The 23495-nt window shown below is 44.0% G+C and overlaps 1 protein-coding gene across 1 annotated transcript in view; it reads left to right on the top strand.

Annotated features, from left to right (window-relative positions):
- LOC136634598 (gamma-aminobutyric acid receptor subunit rho-2) overlaps positions 1 to 20235 on the top strand; it is a 32457-nt gene extending 12222 nt beyond the window's left edge. The window contains exons 2-9 of the mRNA XM_066610097.1: positions 2647 to 2753; positions 8630 to 8697; positions 9383 to 9606; positions 11312 to 11394; positions 14901 to 15041; positions 15986 to 16138; positions 17177 to 17373; positions 19933 to 20235. Coding sequence (XP_066466194.1) covers positions 2647 to 2753; positions 8630 to 8697; positions 9383 to 9606; positions 11312 to 11394; positions 14901 to 15041; positions 15986 to 16138; positions 17177 to 17373; positions 19933 to 20235 — 1276 coding nt within the window. The remainder of the gene's footprint in view (positions 1 to 2646; positions 2754 to 8629; positions 8698 to 9382; positions 9607 to 11311; positions 11395 to 14900; positions 15042 to 15985; positions 16139 to 17176; positions 17374 to 19932) is intronic.
- Positions 20236 to 23495: the final 3260 nt, after the last annotated feature.

Below are 23495 nucleotides of genomic sequence, written 5' to 3'. Positions count from 1 at the left end.
GTATCATTAGAAAAGGTATTGAGAACAAAACGGCTAATATTATAATGCTATTGTACAAATCGATGGTAAGGCCACACCTGGAGTATTGTGTCCAGTTCTGGTTGCCGCATCTCAAAAAAGACATAGTGGAAATGGAAAAGGTGCAAAAGAGAGTGACAATTACGGGGCTGGGGCACCTTCCTTATGAGGAAAGGCTACGGCGTTTGGGCCTCTTCAGCCTAGAAGAGAGGAGCCTGAGGGAGGACATGATTGAGACATACAAAATTATGCCAGGGGATGGACAGAGTGATAGAGAAATGCTCTTTACACTCTCACATAACACCAGAACCAGGGGACATCCACTAAAATTGAGTGTTGGGAGAATTAGAATAGACAAAAGAAAATATACAGGATGTGGTAATGGCATCTGGCCTGGATGCCTTTAAAAGGGGATTGGACAAGTTTCTGGAGGAAAAATCCATGACGTATGGTGTATGTGCAACCTCCTGATTTTAGAAATGGGCTATGTCAGAATGCCAGATGCAAGGGAGGGCACCAGGATGAGGTCTCTTGTTATCTGGTGTGCTCCCTGGTGCATTTGGTGGGCCGCTGTGAGATATAGGAAGCTGGACTAGATGGGCCTATGGCCTGATCCAGTGGGGCTGTTCTTATGTTCTTATGTAAGGTCAAAGGATACAGTATGTTTGCCCTGGGGAGGTCACAAAAAATGAACTTATTATAAAGGTTCATGATAGCCTCAATCCACATGGTGAAAACTTCAAAAGGAAGTTGGTCATCAATGCAAGATCGTTTGGGCTGCAATTTCAATGTGTAAAATTGTCTGTGATACAATTTCACCATCCCCAACTTCATTTCTTTAAATACCAGATTTTACTGATTCTGGTCTACAGAAGTTTGTTTTCCATTCAACCCTTTTGTCTTCTTCAGTGCCTTCCAAGCTACATATACTTAATCATCTCCTCCAGTTCCTTCCTCAGTCAAGAGATCCCACATCAACATTCAGCAAGGCTCTACCTCCTTTGACTGTCTCTGACTTTGCTCTTCGGTTCTGCCTTTTCCACACCTTTCTTAATTAGGATAGTTTAAGTGAAGGGACTGATAAGTGGAAGAACTGCTTTGGTCAGTGAGTGTTATGGTAGAGATGATCCTATTCTATTAATTGACTGAAGAAAACCCATATACTTTATTCTAAATTATGTGTACTTCATCATTAATAAGAGAGACCCTGTTCTTCAGTAATAGGGTGCTTTCTGGCTGTCATAAATGTGACACACTTGGAGAGCGCAGCCTGGCCACTGCCAGAAGTGAATGGCTGGGTTCATGGGGCAATGCACTGGGGACCCCACCTCCACAGGTAAAAGTGTGGGATGGTGGAAGGGCAGGGGAAATGGGGAGGTTATGGGTGTAGGAGGGTGGAGGCCTGGAAAGGGGCGGGTTTAATGTTAGTGATGTCTGCTGACTCCTAGCCCCCTTCCAGGACCCAATCTGCCTTCACAGATTCACTTGGACTTGTGCCAGCTGTATAGCACCCACCAGGCTGGCAGGAGTCTTCCCTGGGGCAAGGGAACAAAAGTTCCCTTACCCCAAGGAGGCCTTTGGAAGCCAAAACACCTCTGCAGGATACTGCTAATTGGAGCTGCTGCATAGCTGTGCAGGGAGTTAGGGTTGGGCTGTAGGACCCATGTTATCTACTATCAAATAAGAGAGACAATGGGGGCGCAGTGTGCCTTACTGTCAATGAAAAACATTTCACAGTGAAGCAAATAGCTGAAAACGAAGTTTCCAAGTCCAAAACCTTCCTGGCTCTGTTAGGATGGTCCTGTAAGGTCTTTTAAGGATGCATCACCTCACCCACTCACTTCCACTGACTTGGATTGAATTAACCCCTTAGACAATGATTCCAGTGCTTCTCAAATGTCTAATAGCCAAGATGAAATCTTTTATGAATAAAAATGGGGGGGGGGGGTGCACTTCACTGTTACACATACAAAGAGTTCTTGTCATGGCCAGAATACATGTGCTGTTAGTAATGTTGCCATTGCCTAATCAATACTTCCCCAAACAAATGGGTTTCCTTTGATCAAACCTGACTGTAGTTATACTATTTGCAACTTTGCAGTTCTCTGGCATGGCAAAGAGATCTTGGGTCTTAATATATTCTAATCCTCCCTCCTAAATCAATATGGGACAGTAGTGTTTAGAAAGCTAGGTTTTTTTCTTCTTCTTGTTCTTGGCTAACTGGCCTCTGTGCACCTCGAACTGAGCTATAATTAAATCCTCATTGTATAATATATGTCATAGGGACTTTTAAATTGAAAAGTTGCCCTCTGAAGGGCATGAGACCTTGGCAGTGCCTGACTTGACCAGTCCCAGATGGTGCCCCTGAGCTCCTGGATCAAACCTGTATGGAGATGTGCTCCCAGGTTCATGATAACTGCATGATTACTCCACTGCATGAGAGCTGTTCATGAAGAGGTGCAATTCAAATATCTTAGTATTTTAAAATGCTATTTTTAAACATCTTAAAAAATTTTATTTTAAAAAAAATATTTAGAAATTTTTTTTTATTTTGTAAGAAAAGTACAACACACTTTCCATAAGCAAAGTTCAGAATTTAAGACATGTTTCTGGTATGTTTTTTTCTAGTCCCATATATAAAAAGAACCATGATATGACCAAAACGCGGATGGGAAAAACTGAACAGCTTCTGAGGGTAGATGACCATGATTTCACCATGAGGCCAGCCTTTGGAGGTAAGAAATGGGTTACTCATCTTCCCTTTTGTGTTGACTGGGTCACTATAGTGCCTCCAAATCCTACACAGTTTACTTTGGGAAGACTTGACAAGCAACTTGAGTACCTTCTTCCAGCCCAATCCTATCCACACTTTCCTGGGTGGAAATTGATTCTATTGATTCAATGAATCAATAGAATCAATTGATTGATTGATTCCTATTGATTCTATGGGACTTACTTCTTCCCATTGATTCTAATGGGACTTACTTCTGAAAAGACATGCATTGGATTGGCCTGTCATTTCACAATTGCAGAAAAGGTCCATGAATAGGGATAGCAGACACAAATTGGGACAGAGTGCTTATACCTTTAACCATTGTGGAGAAGAGGGAACTTTGGCAGGTGAAGCTCAGCATGGAAGGGTTTTAAAAGCTGCACCTGTCAAAATTTCCTCTTCTCTACAATGGTTAAAGGTATAGGCACTCTGTCCCAGTTTCTATCTGGTAGCCCAGGGATTTTCAAACTGGGGCGTCATGATGCCCCAGCCTGCGGGCCCTGGCCCCTGCCCCCTTATTTCTGGAGGCATGGAGGAGGCAGTGGCGCAATCCCCAGGATTGCACCACTCAGGGGGGCTGCAGGAGCTTGGGTACACGTACCAAAGCCCCTGCAGCCTCCCGGGGGTGCGGGGAGCCCAGCGTGACCTGCAGCAGGGCTCCCTGCAGCAGTGAAAGTGGATGTGGATCGATTGTGCTACACTTCCATGGGGCACGATCGCTCTGCATCCACTTTCACTGCTGTCAGGAGCCCTGCTGCAGGTTGTGCCAGGCTCCCCGCACTGCCAGGAGGCTGCAGGGGCTTGGGTACGTGTACCCAAGCCCCTGCAGCCCTCCTGAGTGGTGCGATCTTGGGGATTGCCTCCCCCCGCCCCTGCTGCCTCCCCCCCCCCATACACGCAAGAACTTAGTGGCTCTCAAACTCTCCCTGAGTGTTTGAGAACCACTGTGGTGGCCTGTCCATTAAGAACCTTTTTGTGCTGATTTATCATACAGTTCAGCCTAAGCTTTTCAGGCATGACTGGCTCTGAAAGCACAGAAGAGGGGCTGCTTTACACCAGCAGCCAGGTCTCTGACAAAACTTAGTGTTCCCCCTCCTCCAGGAATGCCAGTGCCAGATACTCAATTTAAAGAATTGAACTCAGTGAAGAGGCTTATTGAATTCATAGCTACGAAGGACGTTTAAGGGCATATGTTTTCAGGCATGATGTTTGGAAGCTCTCTTTACATAAGAACAGCTCCACACATGCCTACAGACATTCATATAGTGGAGCTCGTGCCCTGAGACTGTTTTTTTTGCTGAAAACACTCACTTGCAGTACTTGTGATTCCCAGGAAAGCATGTTAGGTGCAGTACATGCCAACAGCATGGCAGGTGCTGTAAAAAAGGCCTGAGCTTAATTTAACTGTAAGAATACTTGCAAAAGAAGTCTGGGTACGAATGTGACTGGAGATAAGAAATGAGCAGGATACTTCATTGAGTTGATTGTGGCTATTGGGATGTACTCTGTTATCTCAACCAGGTGTGGTCCTTTACCCAATTGTCTCTCAGCCCGTATCTCTGTTTCCTCCATGATCCTCTCTGTCATGCATCTGACTTCTCTTGCATGTGGCAGAGCCTTTCTGTGTCCTTACATGAGAGTGCATTTGATGTGACCCTTTCAGTTATCTCAATGCCAGCGACCTTGCTGGAGCTACCAGATGTTCAGGTATTATTTACTACAAATATTAATATTTAAAGATTATGTAAATATTTCATTTGGGCTCCCTTTCTCAATCTCTCACTGTAAGCATTTCATCTAGGACATCTCTTTCTTTTTTTTTTTAAACCAGGAGTCCATGAATAAGCAGCTTTTGTCGATACTTAAAATAGCTGTATCTTTTCCTTTGAAGAACAGCCTAATGCCTCCTGTGATAAGAGTTTATTACCCACCCACCACCCCCAATGTAGTACTAACCAGATCCTTTTGGATGGCATTTAATGAGCACATATGGACTGCTGGCAGCATACATGGGCCCATTTCAGTTACAAGACTATGCGCTGGCTCTCATAACCTATCCATTAATATGTATAAAAGTTGGAGGATCCCATGGTTTGCTGTACGTATACAGTCTGTGAACATCACTGGCTGTTTCTCAACCTGCTTCAAAGCATCAGGTCAGCTCAGCCCTCCCTGTTTCAAAATCTTACTCATCAGGAAGCTGATCAGGCATCCTTCTGTAATATTACTGTACTAGCCAATGTACTTCAGTAATAGTTCTAGTAAAACATGTTTATTGTTTGAGGGAGGTTGGGGGGGGTCAATGCCCTGATCAAGAAAGAAGCTTGTTCAAAACCCAATAGAATGGCCATGTTTAGATAGAACAGAAGCACTCGAGGGCATTGAATGTTCCCCATTAATGAAGTGGCTACAATGAGTGGAAAGCCAAAGAGGTCACATAGTCCCTTCCAGGCACATATTTGTGGGACATGTCTGTGCTATGTCCTTTGGCTGCTAGAACCAATCCCAAGAGTATCACTGTGAAAAAAGAACAAGGTAAACACAAAACTCAAATAGCCTGAACCTAACAGCACGTATATGCATGCTTTAGTTATGAACAGTTACATTTGATCAATGTTAAGGATGTACAGGAATGTTTCCAGGTAAAGTCTTGAGTGCCTTTGTAGCAGGACAATGGTATAGGAGAGAGAAATAGCAGGTCCAAATCTAGAAAAAATAATCCGCCATCTCCATATACTGTCTCCATATACATCTCCATATACTGTCATGATTGTTCATGACAGTAGATCCTGCTGCCACTGAGTTCACTGAATTCGAACCCCTAACAAGCCATCATGTGTATGTTCCCTGACATTTTAAAAAACTAAACACAACCTTGACTTTGAGTTTGAGAAACAACTGTGTTGGGAGAGCAAGGTGGCTGCTTGACCACTTCCAGTTGCTTGTCTCTCTCTCCAGATGGAAACTTGTATATATTTCTGTTAAATGACAAATAAAAGACTGGATGGAAATGAGAAGTTAGCACCTGAGAATGTCTTTCAAACAAAATCTATTTCAGACCTGTCCCATCCATGAGGCTAAATCAGGCAGTCGCCTCCAACTGTGGGTTGGTGATGGGTACCTGCCTCTGCCCATTTTCACCACACCTCCTCCTGCTCTTTGGATTTGAAAAGGAAGAGGGGAACAGAGAAGAAGATAAATGAGGAAGAAAAGGAGAGCAGTGGGCTAGAGCATCTCCAGCCAACTACTCTCCTCCCCTCACACTTCCTCTTTCTCTCTGTTCCCCACTTTTGCAAATACAGGGAGTAGCAAGGGAGTAGGAGTGGCAGCGGCTGGTGCATTGGCAGGTCAGGGAGCGCTATTTAGGAAGATATCACACAGGGAAGGTGACAGCATTTAGCACTCTGTTCCCAGGAAGTCTTGAATCAGCCCTGTCTCATTGAAGTGGGTGGGAGATGAGTAGATGTCCAGCTGTTATTCATTTCAGTAAGTTCTATTTAAGAGACAGCCCCAATCTATTGTGCTTTAGAATCTATTTTGAGGACTAACTTCTCTTCCTTTTTTCACTCCTTCTGTATTTTGTGAAGGTTTGCATTTTATTTTGTTTATTTCTCTGCCATGCTAGCTGGTGAACAATTTTGCTAACCATCTGGAGCAATTGCTTCCCCCTCCCCCATCTCTATAGCAATAGAGTTTAGTTTGAGGCAGAGATAGGATTAAAAATCTAGCAGCTTCCTAATGACCATAAGGATTAGCGAGATCAAAAATCTCTTGACATATTTCTGTGACTCATCACCAGATGCTTAATTCAACAGTATGGTCTGCAGCCAGGGCAACCTCTGAAAGCACCAGGATGGTCTGATGGTGGAAGAGATTGCTCGCAGATGAATTCACATGCTGTTTGATACTCTAAAAAGTGAATGCTATACCTCATCCAAGTTTTAGAAATATTATTTTATTATTAGTAAATAGAAATCAGCAATAATAACTAAGTACCGGTAATATCAGTGACACTTCCTCTTTTATTTCCTCCATATGCTTTCACAGGAATCAAAACTCAGCTTTTCTGGGAAGTTTTTCTCATAGTTCCCTCGCCCCCATACTCAACTGCAATGAAGCCTACACCCTAAAGAATCATTAGGGTTCTAATACCACACCCTATTATTCCCTGTTCATCCTGCCAATACACCTTTCCCTCTGTCACTTCTTATCTCTACTTTGAGATTGTGAGCCCCTTGGGGCAGAGATCCATCCTGTCATCTGTTGTAAAGTGACATGCACGCTGAAGGCATTATATAAATAAATACATTAATGAGTTGCTACCACCACTACTCCAAACACTGTATGTACTAACCTAAATTTTAGAAAAACAATATTCAAAGTGTAAAAGACTTTCTTACATGCCCAGGCCTTCCACAATGTTTACTGAAGTTGCTAAAACCAAACAAACTCTATTTTTATCTGGTTGTACAGGTTGCATGACAAGGAAATAGGTGATTAAAAAGGGATGCTATTTTTAATTGTTGGTGTTATTGGCCTTGCCTGACTTTTATGGCTTTATTGTGCTTTGCAGTTCTGTTTTTTGACATTGTGCTTTAACTGACGTATCATATTTTATCATTTTTGAGGTTGTTAGCCCCTCCTCCCAAGTGGGAATTTTTTTTTTTTTCTAAACTGAAAGGTAGCAAGGAAGTTTTAAATTAAAAAGATGCACATGCTTTGCCATGGTTAACTAGGAATACCAAATGCTTTAAAATAAAAAGTGATGCAATTTTGTAAAAATTGTGAGTTACCACATATTCCTTTTATTTAAATATTCCATATATTAACAGATAATTACACAGTACAGAAATACTTCAAATAACCTGGGGGATACACACCTGGAAAGCCAAGCACTGTATGAAACGGCTCTCACACACAGGTATATAGAGGGAGCCCCCAACAGGACTTGTGCCTGAGGGCCCAGACCAAACTAGTGCCAACCCTGTCCACAAACATGCACAGTACTGTATATCTGTAAGTGGGCTGTACCAGCCACAACACTCTGAGACACTGCTCTCATTGCTGCAAATGGGTAAATGAGGCAGGTTGTTAGGGCGCAATCCTATTCTGCGCTGGAACAGGCAAGCCAAGAGGCTTGCGCTGTATCCAGTGCAGGATTGCGACCATAAGCAACTCAGCCAGAGGCAAGGAGAAACATCTTGAGGTGGCACAAGTTCGAGGAGAGCAGAGCAGCTTGAAGCTGGATAACTGCTGGATCCCAGCCCACCCCCTGCTCCCTGCCTGCCCACCTTTCCCCAGGGCCACCCACCACCCACCCTCCCCCCGCCCAGGAACACCTCCCTCTCTCCTCCTCCATGCCTACCTTCTACCCTTGCATCAGCTCATGCGAGCCTACGCAAGGCAATGGGAGGAGGCGGGCGCGGAGGCTTCCGTCAGCTCCACTTCTGGGAGCGCTGGCTCGGCTTCCTCCCAAGGAGGTGCAAACTTGCCTTATGGCACGTTTGCAGTCCTCCCAGTCCAGCCCAAGGGACTTGGCCTAACTACATGTTAGGATTGCATCCTGTGTCTCTTGCCCAAAGCAACCCAAATGGTACTATAACAGTCACTATACAGAAAGGTCCTTCTGCTGTGCTTCAGCATAAGCAGTCCCTGAGTTGAGCATGACGTCAGGATGGCCAACGAATGATTTGAGTTTAAGTGGGCAGGGCAACTGGAAGTGTCAATGGGTCCAACACAGGTCTCTCTAGAATGACTATTTTCCTTCTTTCCTTTAGTTCACCAAAGCAAGGTGCTTTGTCTTTACGGTCTAACTCTCTGAATTTAATTCTCCAACAGGCCCTGCTATTCCAGTTGGGGTAGATGTGCAAGTAGAGAGCCTGGACAGTATTTCTGAGGTTGATATGGTATGTCACTTTTGTTTAAAGTTTTATTATCCCTTGTATAAGAAATTAAGGCTCCAGATTAAGGCAAGTGTTCCATTTTTCTAAATAATATCTGACAGGATGATAATTTTTCATTTTTCGCTATGTGACGTAAAAAGTGGTGCTTCCTTTATGTTTAGCAAGGGTAGAGCATATTCATATTCATCCAAGCAGAGCATCTTTTCCACTGGCTCTTTGCTAGTACTTCTTCTGTATCTCCTTATAGTGTAAGCCTATGCATGTCTACATGGAAGTAAACCCCATTGAGTTCAGTGGGATTTGCTCCCAGGTAAGTGTGCATAGGATTACTACCTTAGATTGTGGGCCCTTTGGAATGGGAATAACTAATTTACTTATTTTGGTATATAAACAATATTGTGAACTTTTATTGACAAATGGTATGTAATCATCATCATCATCATCATCACTACTACTGGAACTCACTAGGTTCTAAATTCTTGGATTCTTGAGAAAAATATACCAGTTCACATAGCTGGTGGACAGTGAAAATGTTTATAATGATATTAATAATATTTGACGCTCAACTGCAGATACATGACTTTGAGCTTCTGCATGTCTGTTCTATCTTATATTTTCTACTCATGTTCCTTGAAAGTGGGGCATATGATCACAAGTCCTCTTTTCCTGCCCCTCCCTCCAAATGCAGGACTTTACAATGACTCTGTATTTGAGACATTACTGGAAGGATGAGCGCCTCTCCTTTCCCAGCCATACTAACAAGAGCATGACTTTTGATGGAAGGCTGGTGAAGAAGATCTGGGTGCCAGACGTCTTCTTTGTTCATTCTAAAAGATCCTTCATTCACGACACAACCACCGAGAACATAATGTTGCGAGTATTCCCTGATGGCCATGTGCTCTACAGTATGAGGTAAAGCCACAATCGCATGAATCGCATTGTATCATTTGCCCAGCACTGTTCCAACACCCATGAGGGCTCATTCTGTAATCATCAAGGTTTTTTGCCCGAAGTATGCTCTTGTTAATTCCATTCTTCCCACACACTTTAAGGCAATGATTTTCAATATGTGCCACAGCACATTGGTATGCTGTGAATGGTTCATAGGTGTGCTGTGAGAGTTTGGGGGAGGGGAATTTATTAGTTGGGCCTTTGGGAATGTGAGCAACCCTCTTGCAGCACAGTGTGCCTTATCAATTGTCAAAAAACTGATGGTGTTCCCTGAAAATTTCAGCACCTTGTCAGTTATCATGAGATGAAAAAGGTGGAAAACAGGTGGTTTAAGATCTTCCATCAGTGTTGTACTTCTGTTGCAGTGATACACAATAATGGCACCAGAAAAATAAACCATATGGGGGGCACAAAAGGGGCAAAGTGCATTTCTTGTTGGGAGCGCAAAATTTATTCCACATGTTAGATTTCTGAAAGGACGTTCATGGTGTATTTCACATTTATGCTCCCAGCCTAAACACCAACAGAAATAAGTTCATATTTTGATTTTTAAGCAGGAAGACCTACTTATGTGGGATGTGCGTGTTTGCCCCTTACTTCCCAGCATCACCTACGAGTAATAGTATGTTATCTGAGCACTCAAGGTGCAATAGTTTTCCTAGAGAAAGGCTTGTAGTACTGCCAAAGTACCCTCCCTCCAATTTCAGAGCCCAACTGTAAGTTGGTAATTTGATGAATGTTAGGGAGAAGGGGGAATTTGGGGGAGGTAGTGGAGGTGAAACTTGCCTGTGGTAGCAGCACTTAACTCAGTGAGTGCCAGTTGACAGCTGCCATCCCCCCCCCGAATGTGCCTTGGAATGACACTATTTCATGATGTAGCATCAATGTGAGGGACATCCTGGGGAAAACATGGTAGTTGCCTGCTGTTGCAAATTGCAGCAATACTGCTGTCACAAACAGATGGTGCTGGCAAGAGAAGTCTCCTCTCCTTCATGACCCCTTCCACTGCCCTACAAGATTTTGAGTTCTCTAAAGTTCTCAATTCAGACTTAGGAAAATGTAACTTTTTCCTACAATGGTTGCCTCATACTTCCCCCAGGTAGCATATGTATTTCTATGGTTTTGTTATATAAATCCTGTGGTCAGACATGTGTCTGGAACAAAATAGTTTATAGCTTTGTTTTCAAAAATTATAAATATGAAAAAGCCACTCATTGATTTTTCACCCCATCAAATCTGGAGGTGCACTGGTATGGCCTTCACAATGAAGTTACCGTCATGTCATGTCAGCTCCACAAATTAATTGGAGGGAGGGTAATTTCTGGTTTATGATGAAAGTTTCTTGCAATGCAGTCCTATGCATGTTCACTCAGACATGAAAGCCATTGTCTTTTGTGGGATTTATTCCTAGGTAAGCGTATATAGGAGTGTAGTCTGACAGCATAATCTTATATGTGTTTACTTAGAAGTAAGTCCCACTATGTTCACTGGGGCAAACTCCAAGGTAAATGTATATAGGATTGCAACTTCAGTCTACTAATAAAATTAGTAGATTAGTAAAACTCATCCAAGTATGTGCAGGATGGGTTCTTATAATTGCTCTCCAGCTGTGACAAAGCTTTATTCCCTGTCCCGTGAAACTGATTTTTGTTTTTTGTATGTTTAGGATCACAGTGACAGCAATGTGCAACATGGACTTCAGCCGGTTTCCACTAGATTCACAAACATGTACCCTGGAGCTTGAAAGCTGTAAGTAACATCTACCAGCAACTCTTTCCTAGCCGCTTATTCAGCTACTATCTTATGAATAATGAAATGTATTAATGGGAAACGTCTGCATAATAAGGCCATATAATCCATGTTCTCTCAAATCCTAGGATTTGTAAATTACACACAGTGTCAGAAATTTGATAAAGAAGGTAAAACTGATGGGAGACAAGACTTACAGTACTGGAAACAATATGTAAGAGAGGAAGAAGATGGCAGGCTGCCAACTCACATCCTTTCATGTGTCCCAAATCCAGACACCAACATCTGGCTGGCTGTGCATAAGAACCACAATAGACTAGGCAAAATTCTTGCAATGTGTGCATGTAATTGGGACTGTGTCACTGGGTGGAGATGGGTGAGTGGAGATGGGCAGCCCAATCCTGAGTTGCCCTTTGAGCCGGGACTGCTGTGACGCCGAAACAGATGCCACGGTACCCTGCATGCAACAGGTAGGGTTCCTCAGGGGAAGGAGACTTTTGTCCCTTTCTCCTGGATAAGGCAAACAGCCCTGCAATGGTGCTACTTGATTCTGCAGCAGCCCTTGGCTCAACAGGGAGGCTCTGAATGCAGAGGAGTAGAGCTCCTCCGGTCCTGCTTCCCTCTTGCCCCGCTCCCTCCCCCAGCACGTCTCCTCCCCATTCTCTCCCCACGCTCCCCCACCCTGGAATGCCTCCTCCTGCCTCCCCCCAGACCCCCATCTACCTCTCCGCCACCAGCACTCGACCAGTGCTGACGGCTGCAGGTGTGCCTTATGGCGCGATTGCGACACTCGGTGCCAGCAGTGGACCAGTGCTAAGAGCTCAGGACTGAGCTCTTAGCCCTCTATCCTGAAGCAATTCCCTGATTTAACTCTTTTCCTGAAACTTGTGTTAGGTGCAGATGGGACAGCTCACAGCAAATATTCCTCTCCACAGTGAATTTTTCAAGAGGTGCTTTATATTAGGACTGTAGCATGGGGAAAAGGTTCAATTCCCCCCTCCATATTATGGCTCTGATCCAAATCAGTCTCTCCCTTTGTGGCTACTTTTTGGAAAAGCAGCATGAGATGTTCCAATCACAAAATTCCCATCTCAAGTCCAGTTTGGACTTGATCATAGTTATAGGTAGCCTGAAGCATAATTTTTGACTACCACCTGCAGAATGCAGGGCTGCACCACTCCACAGTCTTATATGGGGTGAAGTATGACCAGTAGTCAAAGGGATGTACAGGTTGAGACTAATTATTTGCGTGGGTTCCAAGCACTCACAGTGGATTAAAAAAAAACGCACTATAGCAAATCAATTTAAAAAACAAAGTTTGCTCCAGTGATTGAAAAATAGCCTTGCTGACCTTTTGACTCTAAGAGTCATTAAGAAGACAATCCATCAGCACTTCACTCAGCCCCTCTCTTCACCAATGCAAAATGATCACTGGGGAAGGGAGGGGTCTGCAGGAGAGAGAAGGATTGATGGATTGTTAGCCTGCTGCGCTCGCTCGCTCTCTCTCCCTCTCTCTCTCTCTCTCTCTCTCTCATATTAAGGAGGCTATTGTTAAAGGACTGTTCAGTTTTTTAAACTGATTTTAAAGGGATGCATTTTTCCCCTTCTCCAGGGATCAGCACATTCTTTCTCATTTGCAGGGGCCATTTGCGTTGAGTCAAATCCGTGTATAAAAAAATCCATGTATAAATATGCTGGACCTGTACTAAGGACCAAATGTACCATCAATTACATTTCTATTCACCATTTGAGTGAGACTTCCCAGCACTAGTGTTAGGGACAAAGCCCATTCTATAAAAGGTTCTAGCCCTGACTGGGCAGGCTGGCAAAATATATCTTGGGGCGCAATCCTAACCAACTTTCCAGTACTGGCATAGCTGTGCCAGTGGGGCATGTGCTGCATCCTGCAGTTGGGGGCCAGTCACAGAGGCCTCCTCAAGGTAAGGCAATGTTTGTTCCCTTACCTCAGAGTTGCATTTTCCTTACCTCAGTGCTGGAAAGTTGATTAGGATTGCACCCTTAGCTGAGTTGGTGTTAATCCTGCATGCAGGTTATGCTGGGAGGGTCTCAGATGTTTGCTTTGTGATCCATAAACCCTCTGGGGAGGCTCCCTAATCTATGGGTCAGTTGCCATTTACAGTACCTTGCAAATTACAAAATCTCCTCTGCTTCTGGCTCTTCTTTTATATACTTCTGTATGGCTAGAAGTTATGGAATCAGAAAGTATCTGGGAAACCACAGATTGCTTCTTAGCAGCAAGACCAGCTCATACTGGCTTTTCTCAGAAATACATTTTCTCTCATTGAAGAATGTGCCAAACAAATGTGTTTCAGAGCCCACTTCACAAAATCTCTATAGGGAGTTAAACCTGAATGGATCACATCCACAATGTGTCCTGTGTGTGTACAAGCATGTTGTTGCCATGAACTGCATGAGAAGATTCTGTTTAGTATTACTATCTGTTGTCCAATTTGGGGTATAACTACACCATAAACAATGTTGTTTTTATATCAGTGTAACCATCTTAGCATCCTTCAAAGAATCCTGAGACTTGTCACTTGATGAGGTCCTGAGAATTCCACTAGAAATTCCAAATGCACCCATATCCCTTGTATCTCTCTACTTCCCTAGCTCCCTTAAAGAGAAAGAATGGACATGAAATTTGTTTAGGTTTGAGGGCGCAATCCTAACTTGCACTGGAACAGGCAAGCCAGGAGGCTTGCACTGTATCCAGCGCAGGACTGCGGCCAGAAGCGGCTTTAACAGAGGCAAGAGAAAACTCTTCCCCTTACACCTGGGTAAGGGCTGTTGGCCCCAATGGGTCTCCTTGAACTTGCGCCATCTCCTGAGGTGGCACAAGTCTAAGGAGAGCGGAGCGACTTGAAGACGTTCTGTTCTCCCCGGGGACGGGGGTTTGGATCCAGCAAAACTGCTGGATCCCAACCCTGCCTCCCTCTCCTTGCCCACCCGTCCCCGGGCCACCTATCGCCCTCCCTCCCCTGCCCAGGAACGCCTCCCTCCTTCCTCCTCCCTGCCCCCCATACCTACCTTTTCCTCTTGTGTCGGCACAGGCGGGCCAACACAAGCGGCCGAGGGGAAGCCAGCGCAGAGGTGTCTGTCAGCCTCCGCAGGCCGGTGCTTCTAGAGCGCCAGCCTGGCTTCCCCTCGAAGAGGCGCAAACATGCTTTACGGCATGTTTGTGACCCTCCCAGGTCAGCCCAAGGGAGGCCCAAGTCCCTTGGGCCGGCCTAACTCAAGGTTAGGATTGCGCCCTAAGATACTCTCCCATGTTTGCGTCCAGGTACTCCACTATCCTAATATTACTTTTCTAACAATTCTCTTTAGTGATCATGGAAGTTAGCATCAGAATTAGGCTACAATCAGATCTGACACAAAATGAACTTTCCTGTCCTCTTGCTGTAGGATCCTTGATTTATCTACCTATTTCAATATTTTCTGTTGATCTATAAAATGTTACATTCTGTTATTTTCCCTCCACCTCTTAGATGCTTACACAGATGAAGATGTGATGCTTTATTGGAAAAATGGAAATGAATCTCTGAAAACAGATGAGAAGATTTCTTTGTCTCAGTTCCTGATTCAAAAATTTCATACAACCTCCAGACTCGCTTTCTACAGCAGTACTGGTATCAGGTTTTCTATCTAATTTTCATTACGATCTGTGCCTTTTATAACTCCCATTTTACAGGCTTTCCTAGTGCAATACTAATAAAATTTCACTAGCTCTGTTACTGGCCCTCTCTGAGTTTAAGGGATTTCTCATACATAACACTAATAAGCACCTTTGAATTTCTGTCTCTTTCCATGTTTGTGTGACTGCTGTTTAAGCAGCAGAAAGCCATGTTTAAATCATTCTAGCCAATGAAGATTTCATTGTAGACTAGGAAAAATTAGGGGAAAAGTATTTTATGCCCAATGTGTGAAAAACACTGTAGATCAGTAGACAGCAAGTGCAGAGATGACTGAATTTTATCTGGTCTCCTAAATTAAAAATATGATTTCCTTGAGCAATCATAGGAGCTGTATTAGTGACCCACATATATGAGAACTTACAATCTGTTATTAATTGGCAAGTTTTCTTTTACATGGTAGTTAGTGACAGTTTTAAGTGCTTCAGGCCCAAATCTGACCCAACTTCCCAGCACTGATATAGCTGTGCCAATGGGGCATTTGCTGCAGTTGGGTGGCAGTCATGGAGGCCTCCTCAAGGTAAAGGAATGTTTGTTCCAGTGCTGGAAAGTTGGTTAGGATTGCGCCCTCACTGTGAAGTCTTTGAGAAATCACTATTGACCTCAATTCACATCTGTAAATTACAAATAAAAGCTTGTCAGGATAACAAATACAATCAATATTTAAATTGCATTAAAAGTACTATATAAATGATACATTATCATTTTTTTGTTTTCTATTTCCCCCTTATTTTTTTTTCTTGCTGTCCCTTTTCTTACTTTCCTGATTATTTATGTCTTTCATATGTACATGTCTCACCTAACTATTGTTCCCACCTCCACCAAGAGGACTATCTCCCATTTTGAGAGCTGCCATGATTAAAGTCATTTTCCCCAAACAGGTTGGTACAACCGCCTCTACATTAACTTTACTTTACGTCGCCATATCTTCTTCTTTCTGCTCCAAACTTATTTCCCTGCCACTTTGATGGTCATGTTGTCCTGGGTATCCTTCTGGATAGACCGCAGAGCTGTGCCTGCAAGAGTTTCGTTAGGTGAGTGATGTTTTTTGCTATGCTGTATGCCGAGAACACGGCCATTTTACAAGCGCAACAGACCTTACTCAAGGGAAGGAAAATATTCACTAACACAAAAGGAAGTCACCCCTCCCCCCCCCACATACACACAGTCTCTCCAACTTCCAGTTTTAATTACTGTGTTCTGCTAAGTGAATGGGGAGAGGTATAGGAAGAGCAACCATTAGAAATTAGACTTTGGTTTGTAGTAGTTGTGTATTGATTAGGTTGCACTGTATGTAAAGTAAGACATTCTGGGATACAAATTTATCTGCAAGCAAAATTCCATGACCTGGAAACCTTTCTTCTGAGTTGAGGACTTGTGATATTTGATTGTGGCAGAGGCAGCTCAATCCTATGCTTCCCCCCTCCCCCGCTGATGCAGTGACACCAAAATAGCAACCACTGCATCCGGGGGGGGGGGGAACAATTGCAGAGGTCTCCTCTGGGTAAAAGAACATTTATTTTCTTACTAGGGGATAAGCCTCTGCAACATGGAGGGGTCTACTTGGACTTGCACTAGCAAATTTGCACCGTGGAAACGGGATCAGGTCTGGGACAGGGGCTAGGATTCGGTAGCCACCAGTGCTATTGAACCTGTCCCTTTCCAGACCCAATCTGCCTTTCCCCTGCCCTGTTGCTGCCTCGTTTTGCCCCCCTGATCTCATCACCACCTGGTTCTACCCTCCCCACCCTGCCTTCCCCCAGCCTATCCTGCCTCCCCACCATCTTATGTGCCTCAGTGAGACCTCTGAGATCTGCTGAGGTGTGTGGGAAGGCTCTGGCCTTCCCACTGGTGCTCCTGCAGTGCGCTACTCTGTACACTGCGAGAGTGCTTTTTGACAGCTTTATGGCAGTTGCCGCCAGTGGATTGGGCTGTTAGTAATGAGGAAGAGGTACTCTGCACATGTTTAATGGGATTCCAGTCTTTATAGTTGCATCACATGTACCATATCGAACTGTGGCTCAAATTTTTGTTGCTGTCCCTGAAGTAAATCTTTGTGTGGACATTTTCAGGGATCACGACGGTACTGACTATGTCGACCATCATCACGGGTGTCAATGCCTCCATGCCTCGGGTGTCCTACATCAAAGCTGTGGACATTTACCTCTGGGTCAGTTTTGTGTTCGTCTTCCTGTCAGTTATAGAGTATGCAGCAGTGAATTACCTCACTACTATACAAGAGCGAAAGCAGCAGAAGCTGCGAGAGAAGGTGAGAGATGCTTTCTGGACACCTGATTTGAATACGTTAGATGTCTGTGAATGTGAAAACTCTGACGCCCGTGTGTCTGTGTGTGTGAATAATTTTTGTCTAGAGCTTCCACGCTGAGACCGATGCCTTGACACCACAAAAGCAGGAATTGATGATAGTGGGAACGACAGAGGGAAGGAAACTAAATTCAGAACTGGGGAAGTCTGCAACCTGGGACTTTGGCAGAGACAATATAGGGAGGGTAAGAAGTATGGTAAGAAATTCAGAGTGTTTAGGGTAAGAAATTCAGAAAGACTTAAATTCAGAAAGAGTTAAATTAAATTCTGATTTAATGCAGTCAGAAATCAGCAAATACATTTCTGTGAGTGGCTGCATGTATTTGTGACACTTTCTAACAACCCTATCCTATCTCCTGCCACTCCATAGCATGCAACCATGCCACGGAGCGGGCGCTGCATGCTACCGGGGGGGGGGAGTAGACAGCTTGTGAGAGGTAAGTAAAAAACTTCTTTACTTACCTCCCAGTAGGCTGCCTAATTGTGTATGGGTCTTCTTGGACACAAGCCAGCTATCTTGCTGGCATAAGCCTGAGGAACAGAAAAGGGTGGGGCAGGTTGAAAAACTGGGAATAGGATCCAGCATGTGCTTTTGCGGCCAAGACCCACCTCCCCCAGCCTGTTCCCTGCCCTCCCCCTCCCCACCCCACAAACCATCCTCTTTGCCACGTTACTTGCGCCAGTGGAGTGCCTAGGTGGAATGCCTAGGCATGCATCTTGAGCCATTATTGTTTCCACCAGGAGCTTCACTGCATGCAATGGCAGTGTGACATTTGCACAATTGCAGGGCCATTTACAACAGAGAATCTAGATGCACTATCATAAAAGGCCCATAGGATGGGCCTGACAGTCTGACAGTCCAATGATATTGCTAATACTGTTGGTTCTGTCTGAAAGTTCTCTGTGCGATGTCACTATGCCAAGTTGTGCAGTCATTTGCAATTATAAGCCAGCTTTTCTACAGAAAATACAAAATTTTCTTTATCCTCAGAAATGACAACATTTTTCATTACCATGGTGATTTAAATGGTTCAGTAAAGCTGTGCCTGCCATTAATGCAAATGAGAGAAGTATTATATACAAAAGATCTTTAAACGTACCATGGAACTCCAGAGCCTGGAAGGAACCGATAGCTCAGAGTGTCTTTCTTCAAGATGGAGAAACCTCACATAGGCTAATTTCCAAAGAAATGCCAAATTCCAAAAGCTATGTTTACACCATTCCAGTAAATAATAATTTTAAAAAGAATTTCAAACTTCCTGAACCCATAATAATCTTAACAACCCACAATCCTATATAGCTCTGAAAATATCTTCCCCTAATTGCAATTCATAAATTTACACACACACCCCATGTTGTGAATTGTCTGCAAGCAGTATGGAATTCTCAGATATCTTTATTGTTCCAAGTTTTGGACTAAATAAGTCTGACCTCCTTGTCAGAACACTGTTTGTTCTGTTTGAGATACAAAATTCATGGCTGGCTGGTTGTGATGATACATTTACTCTGATCTAGTGATATTCTTTGGTTGCAGGAGCTTTGAAGAATAAACAGAGTTCTCATACCTAACTAATTTCAGTGAAGGGAGCCAACAAATAGGTGCATAGAGCAGCCACTGCTAGTGAAATGGGTCATTTCCCCACTCTGTCAAGTGCTTTCCAAATTCAGAATTAACACTTCATATAAATAATGTTTTATTCTGAATTTACCATTACATGTAATCCAAACAAGGTTTCATAAACAAACTAATGCTGTGCTCATACATGTCCAGAGTGCCTAGGTAACCATTAGAAAAATGGCAGATATGGATCCCAATCCTATCCTTTCCACCTGTTGGTGTAGCCATGCCAAAAATAGACGTGTTGTATTCAGCGGTGGGGAGTTTGGATCAAGAGGCTTCAGAGGTGAAAGGGGATTTAAATCCCCTTACACCTCTGTAAGCCTCCTGACCCATAATGGGTGTCCTTATACCTGCACTAGCAATTTTATTAGTGCAAGTCTGAGGAGAGAAAGGGAGTGGATAGGCCTCAGGAAAGGGGGATAGGTCCATTACTGCCATATTCACCCCTCCTGCTGCCTTCCAGTCCCATTTTGCCACCTCACCACCCAGTTTTGCCCAACCCCACCCCGTTCTGCCCTCCTCCACCACCTTGCACCTCTCTCGCTGACTTTCCTGCTTTGGCAGACTGCGGAAGAGCCGATGATGTGAGCAGGAAAGTTCTGGCCTTCCCACCAGCATCCACAGCAGCACATTATCGAGCATGCTGCCAGAGCGCTTTTTAAGGTGACGCTGACTGCTTTACAGCAGTCAGCACCGGTGGAAGAGGCACTAGAACATTGGCTGGTAAGTGTAGGATTAGGCCAATGGTGTCCTCCAATAATATGATGTGCAGCTGTAATGTCAACACATTTTGCATAAAAACAAGTCCTGTACTGTTTTTTTTCCAGCGTCTGAGTTTTTCTTCCTTTTTATTTGTTTTTTTTTATTGTTTTATTTTTGTAGTTTCCATGCACATGTGGAATACCATCTACAAAAACGATGATGCTAGATGGTATCTACAGTGAATCAGATGCCAATAGCCTAGAAGGATACCCAAGAGGCCAGATGGTGACTGAGGAGGATAAACAAGACAAGATCCATTTGGCCATGAATAATGAGCCTAATGGCTCACGGAAAAGAGGGCTGAAGGGACATGTGAGCCTACGCATCATGCAGAACACCCATGCTATTGACAACTACTCCAGAATAATATTCCCAGGCACCTATATATTTTTTAATTTGATATACTGGTCTGTCTTTTGCTGAAAAATGCTGAGGCGGTGGTTGACTCAGGAGACATTGACAAGACTCTACAATACATGTGGTCTGAGTCTGAGAGAGGAAAAACCGTGTCTCTTCGGCACATGGAAGTGGCACTTCACACAAAACTGCTGGAGCCCATTCCCTTGGGCCAGTTCATTTCGGCTCCCCATTCCTCTCTTAATTTGTGACAGTCTTGTCTTTCATACTTGAAACGATGCACTTGTTGAGTTCAGAGACTAGCCACTACATATGTCTTCAGAACTGAGACTTGGCCCCTCGGATTCTCAAATGAACTCTTATAAGGCGTGCTAGGAGATCTAGAGTCTGCTGTCTGAACTAAATGGAGACAGCAGCATGTTGAAATACAGGAAAGCAATGACATGTTATGGGAGGGTGTGGTGATTTGAAACACCCTTAATATACCTTGGTTCACCTTGGTTCAGCTGGTATCCATTGTGGGGTTTGTTCTGCAGGGAGCTTTCACCATGGAATAGTCATCCAAGATCATCTGCCTGGTTAAAGTATGGCTTCTGCTGGCAACAGAAGCCTCCAGAAAAAAAACAGATCCTGGTAGAATGTTGCTGAAGAATGCTGCTAGTACATGCTGTCAGTATAAACAAGCAGGTGTATTGACATGAACAATGTGCTGGTCTTTTTCAAATTCTGCAATTAGTAAGCAAAACTGTTCAATCTCGTGAAGAGTTAAGTGCATTTCTGAAGGCTGCATTCAGCTTGAAGTTAGGATTTGAGTTCTCAGACATCTGCTTTTCCTGCTTACAACACAAAATGTTTGCTTGCATGAGAACAATCTCCACTGACTGGTCCTCACAAGCAGTCTGTCTCAAGCAATAATATGATGAAAGCCCCTACATTTGCTAACCTCCCTTATTGACATGTCACTGGGGAGTGACTAGAGGTAGCAGATGATAGCTAGGTACCACTATGACATTCCCATGAGGATGTTTTATCTTCCATCTCTCCTTACAATTTCTGGTATTTTGGAGGAAGATACAGTAATTACTTTGTTAGCTTTATAGTTATGGTGACTAGTCTGTGCATGGGAACAAACTGAGCGGAGAGTTCTCAATCCTCCAAGCAAAATGTCTGTGTCCTTTTGTGGATAGGGCTACCCAGATCAACATTATGAATGGTCTCTCTCAATAACATTAATGTAAAGCATGTAGGTTCTTGCCTCTAATGTCATGAACGTTGGGACATCCTCTGACTAGATGCCCTACAGTCTAACCATAGGTATAAAAGTTGGTTGTGGTTACATGCATGAAGGGAGAGACACTTTGCACAGGTTTAGAGTAATTTGTTATTAGATTATATGTTCTAGGGCTAATTTGTGGTATAAAGAAGAATTTTGGACCAAGATGTGGCTCATATTAAGCCATGAGGCAATGCTTGAAAAAAAATTTATATAAAAATAAAAACTGGAATACACAGATAAGGAGAAATCTGATGGTCTTTGCTGTGGTTGCAATATTCAATTCACTCAGAAGTGATTTATGAATCACTTATTCAAAATTCTGTGAGATTGACAGAAACTAGCAAGGCTATCACTATAAATAGCTGCAGCTTTTAAGGAATTTTAAAAATCCTGTTTATAAACAGCAATAAATTATTATTTACAGGATGTGACATTAAATATGCGGACCCCAAACTCTGCAAATTTGCCCTGTGGTTCATGTTATCAGTGCTCACATCAGAAAACATTTCACTGCTAGCACTAATGTAGGTTGCAATCCTATATGCACTTTCCTGGGTGTAAGACCCATTGAAGATAATGAGACTGGGTGCTGGGTGTCATAAAAGTGCCATAAATTGCTTTTTGGCGTGCAGAGAGCAAACTGTGCTGGTGACAAGGCCTGTACCATCATGCAGAGCTGCATCCCACCTGACAGCCACTGTCAAAGGTAAGGTTTATGCCGGGGGCATGGGGAGGGTGGTCTGGAGGCAGGGGTGGGTGTTTCTGTACAGGGGGAGGATGGAGGGGGGGCGAATTTAGCCTCGGAGAGATGGGGACAATGGAGAAGACCTCTGCCACATTCTAACCCCTGTCCTGGGCCTGCCTGTGTTACATGGCTGGTGCAGATCCGAGCATTCCCATTGAGCAGGCTGGGGCACTACCCAGGATAAAGGAACAAATGTTCCCTTAACCCAAGAAGACTGTCTGTGTGCTCAGTTGCAGGGCTGGATACAGCACGAGCCTGGAAGCCTCATCACACGAGCACTACAAAGGATTGGACTGTCCAGTTGTCTTTCCCATTAAAGCATTTATGTATTAATTGTATGGGAACCACTGTAGTGGAAAGCAGAGAGAGAGAGAGATAGAGAGCTCAATGTATTTGGATGAAGTGCATGGCAAAGAGTCTCATGTGAATCTGAAAAATATTTCCTGCAGGAAGAAAAGCAGCTGCAGTAATTTGGAGTGGAGAATGGTGGTGGATAAGCATCTCTTCCCCTCTGCTGCTTTTCCAGACCAAATGACCCCCTTCAAAGCATTTTTTTTCTTTTTATAAAAAGGTTGCCAGTGTGCCATTACATGCATCTACATGCAAATCATTAACTCCCCACACAGCACTGCAGTGGCACCTATGCGACACCAGCTGTATCCCCCTGGAAAGTTGTGGCGTGTTGAGGCCTCCTCAGGGGAAGGAACATATGTTCCCATCCCCAGGGAAAGCATCCACTGCCACCATGGTCAACTCGGATCTGCACCAACTATAGTGCATATGAAGGTACAGGAAAGTGGTTAGGATTTGGCAGGTGCTACTGCCTTCAAAACCTCCCCCTTCCTGAGCCCAATCCACTCCATATTCTCCCTATTGTGCCCACCCCTGCTCTGTTCCATCCCAGCCCCTGTGCAGCCTTACCTAGGTCCATCTTTACGCAGACCTGGCCACTAAGCACTTGTGGCAACCACTTGTGCACTCTGGGGGTGTCCTGTTTGTGAGAGCTGCAAAGCATGTTGTGCTGTAGGAACATGCTTTCTGCTGGTATAATGCACCCATAGGATTGGGCCCACAGTTAGGCTCTTTACAGGAAACTGGTTTACGATTGGTTAGTCTTCACTGTTTCAAATATATTCAGACTCCAAACCAGAGCTCTTTATGTGCATCAGTGAGTAGAGCTGTTGGGGAAAAAATCAGATGCTCACTTATTAGGGAACAAAGGAGATGCCTCTACAGAAGTGGTTCTCACACATTTAGTACCGGGACCCACTTTTTCGAATGAGAATCTGTCAGGACCCACCGGAA

The sequence above is a fragment of the Tiliqua scincoides genome, chromosome 1 (genome assembly GCF_035046505.1).
Source record: "Tiliqua scincoides isolate rTilSci1 chromosome 1, rTilSci1.hap2, whole genome shotgun sequence".
Classification (NCBI taxonomy): domain Eukaryota; kingdom Metazoa; phylum Chordata; class Lepidosauria; order Squamata; family Scincidae; genus Tiliqua; species Tiliqua scincoides.
The sequence above is the reverse complement of the archived record's forward strand: the minus strand, read 5'-3'. Positions and strand labels throughout refer to the sequence as shown.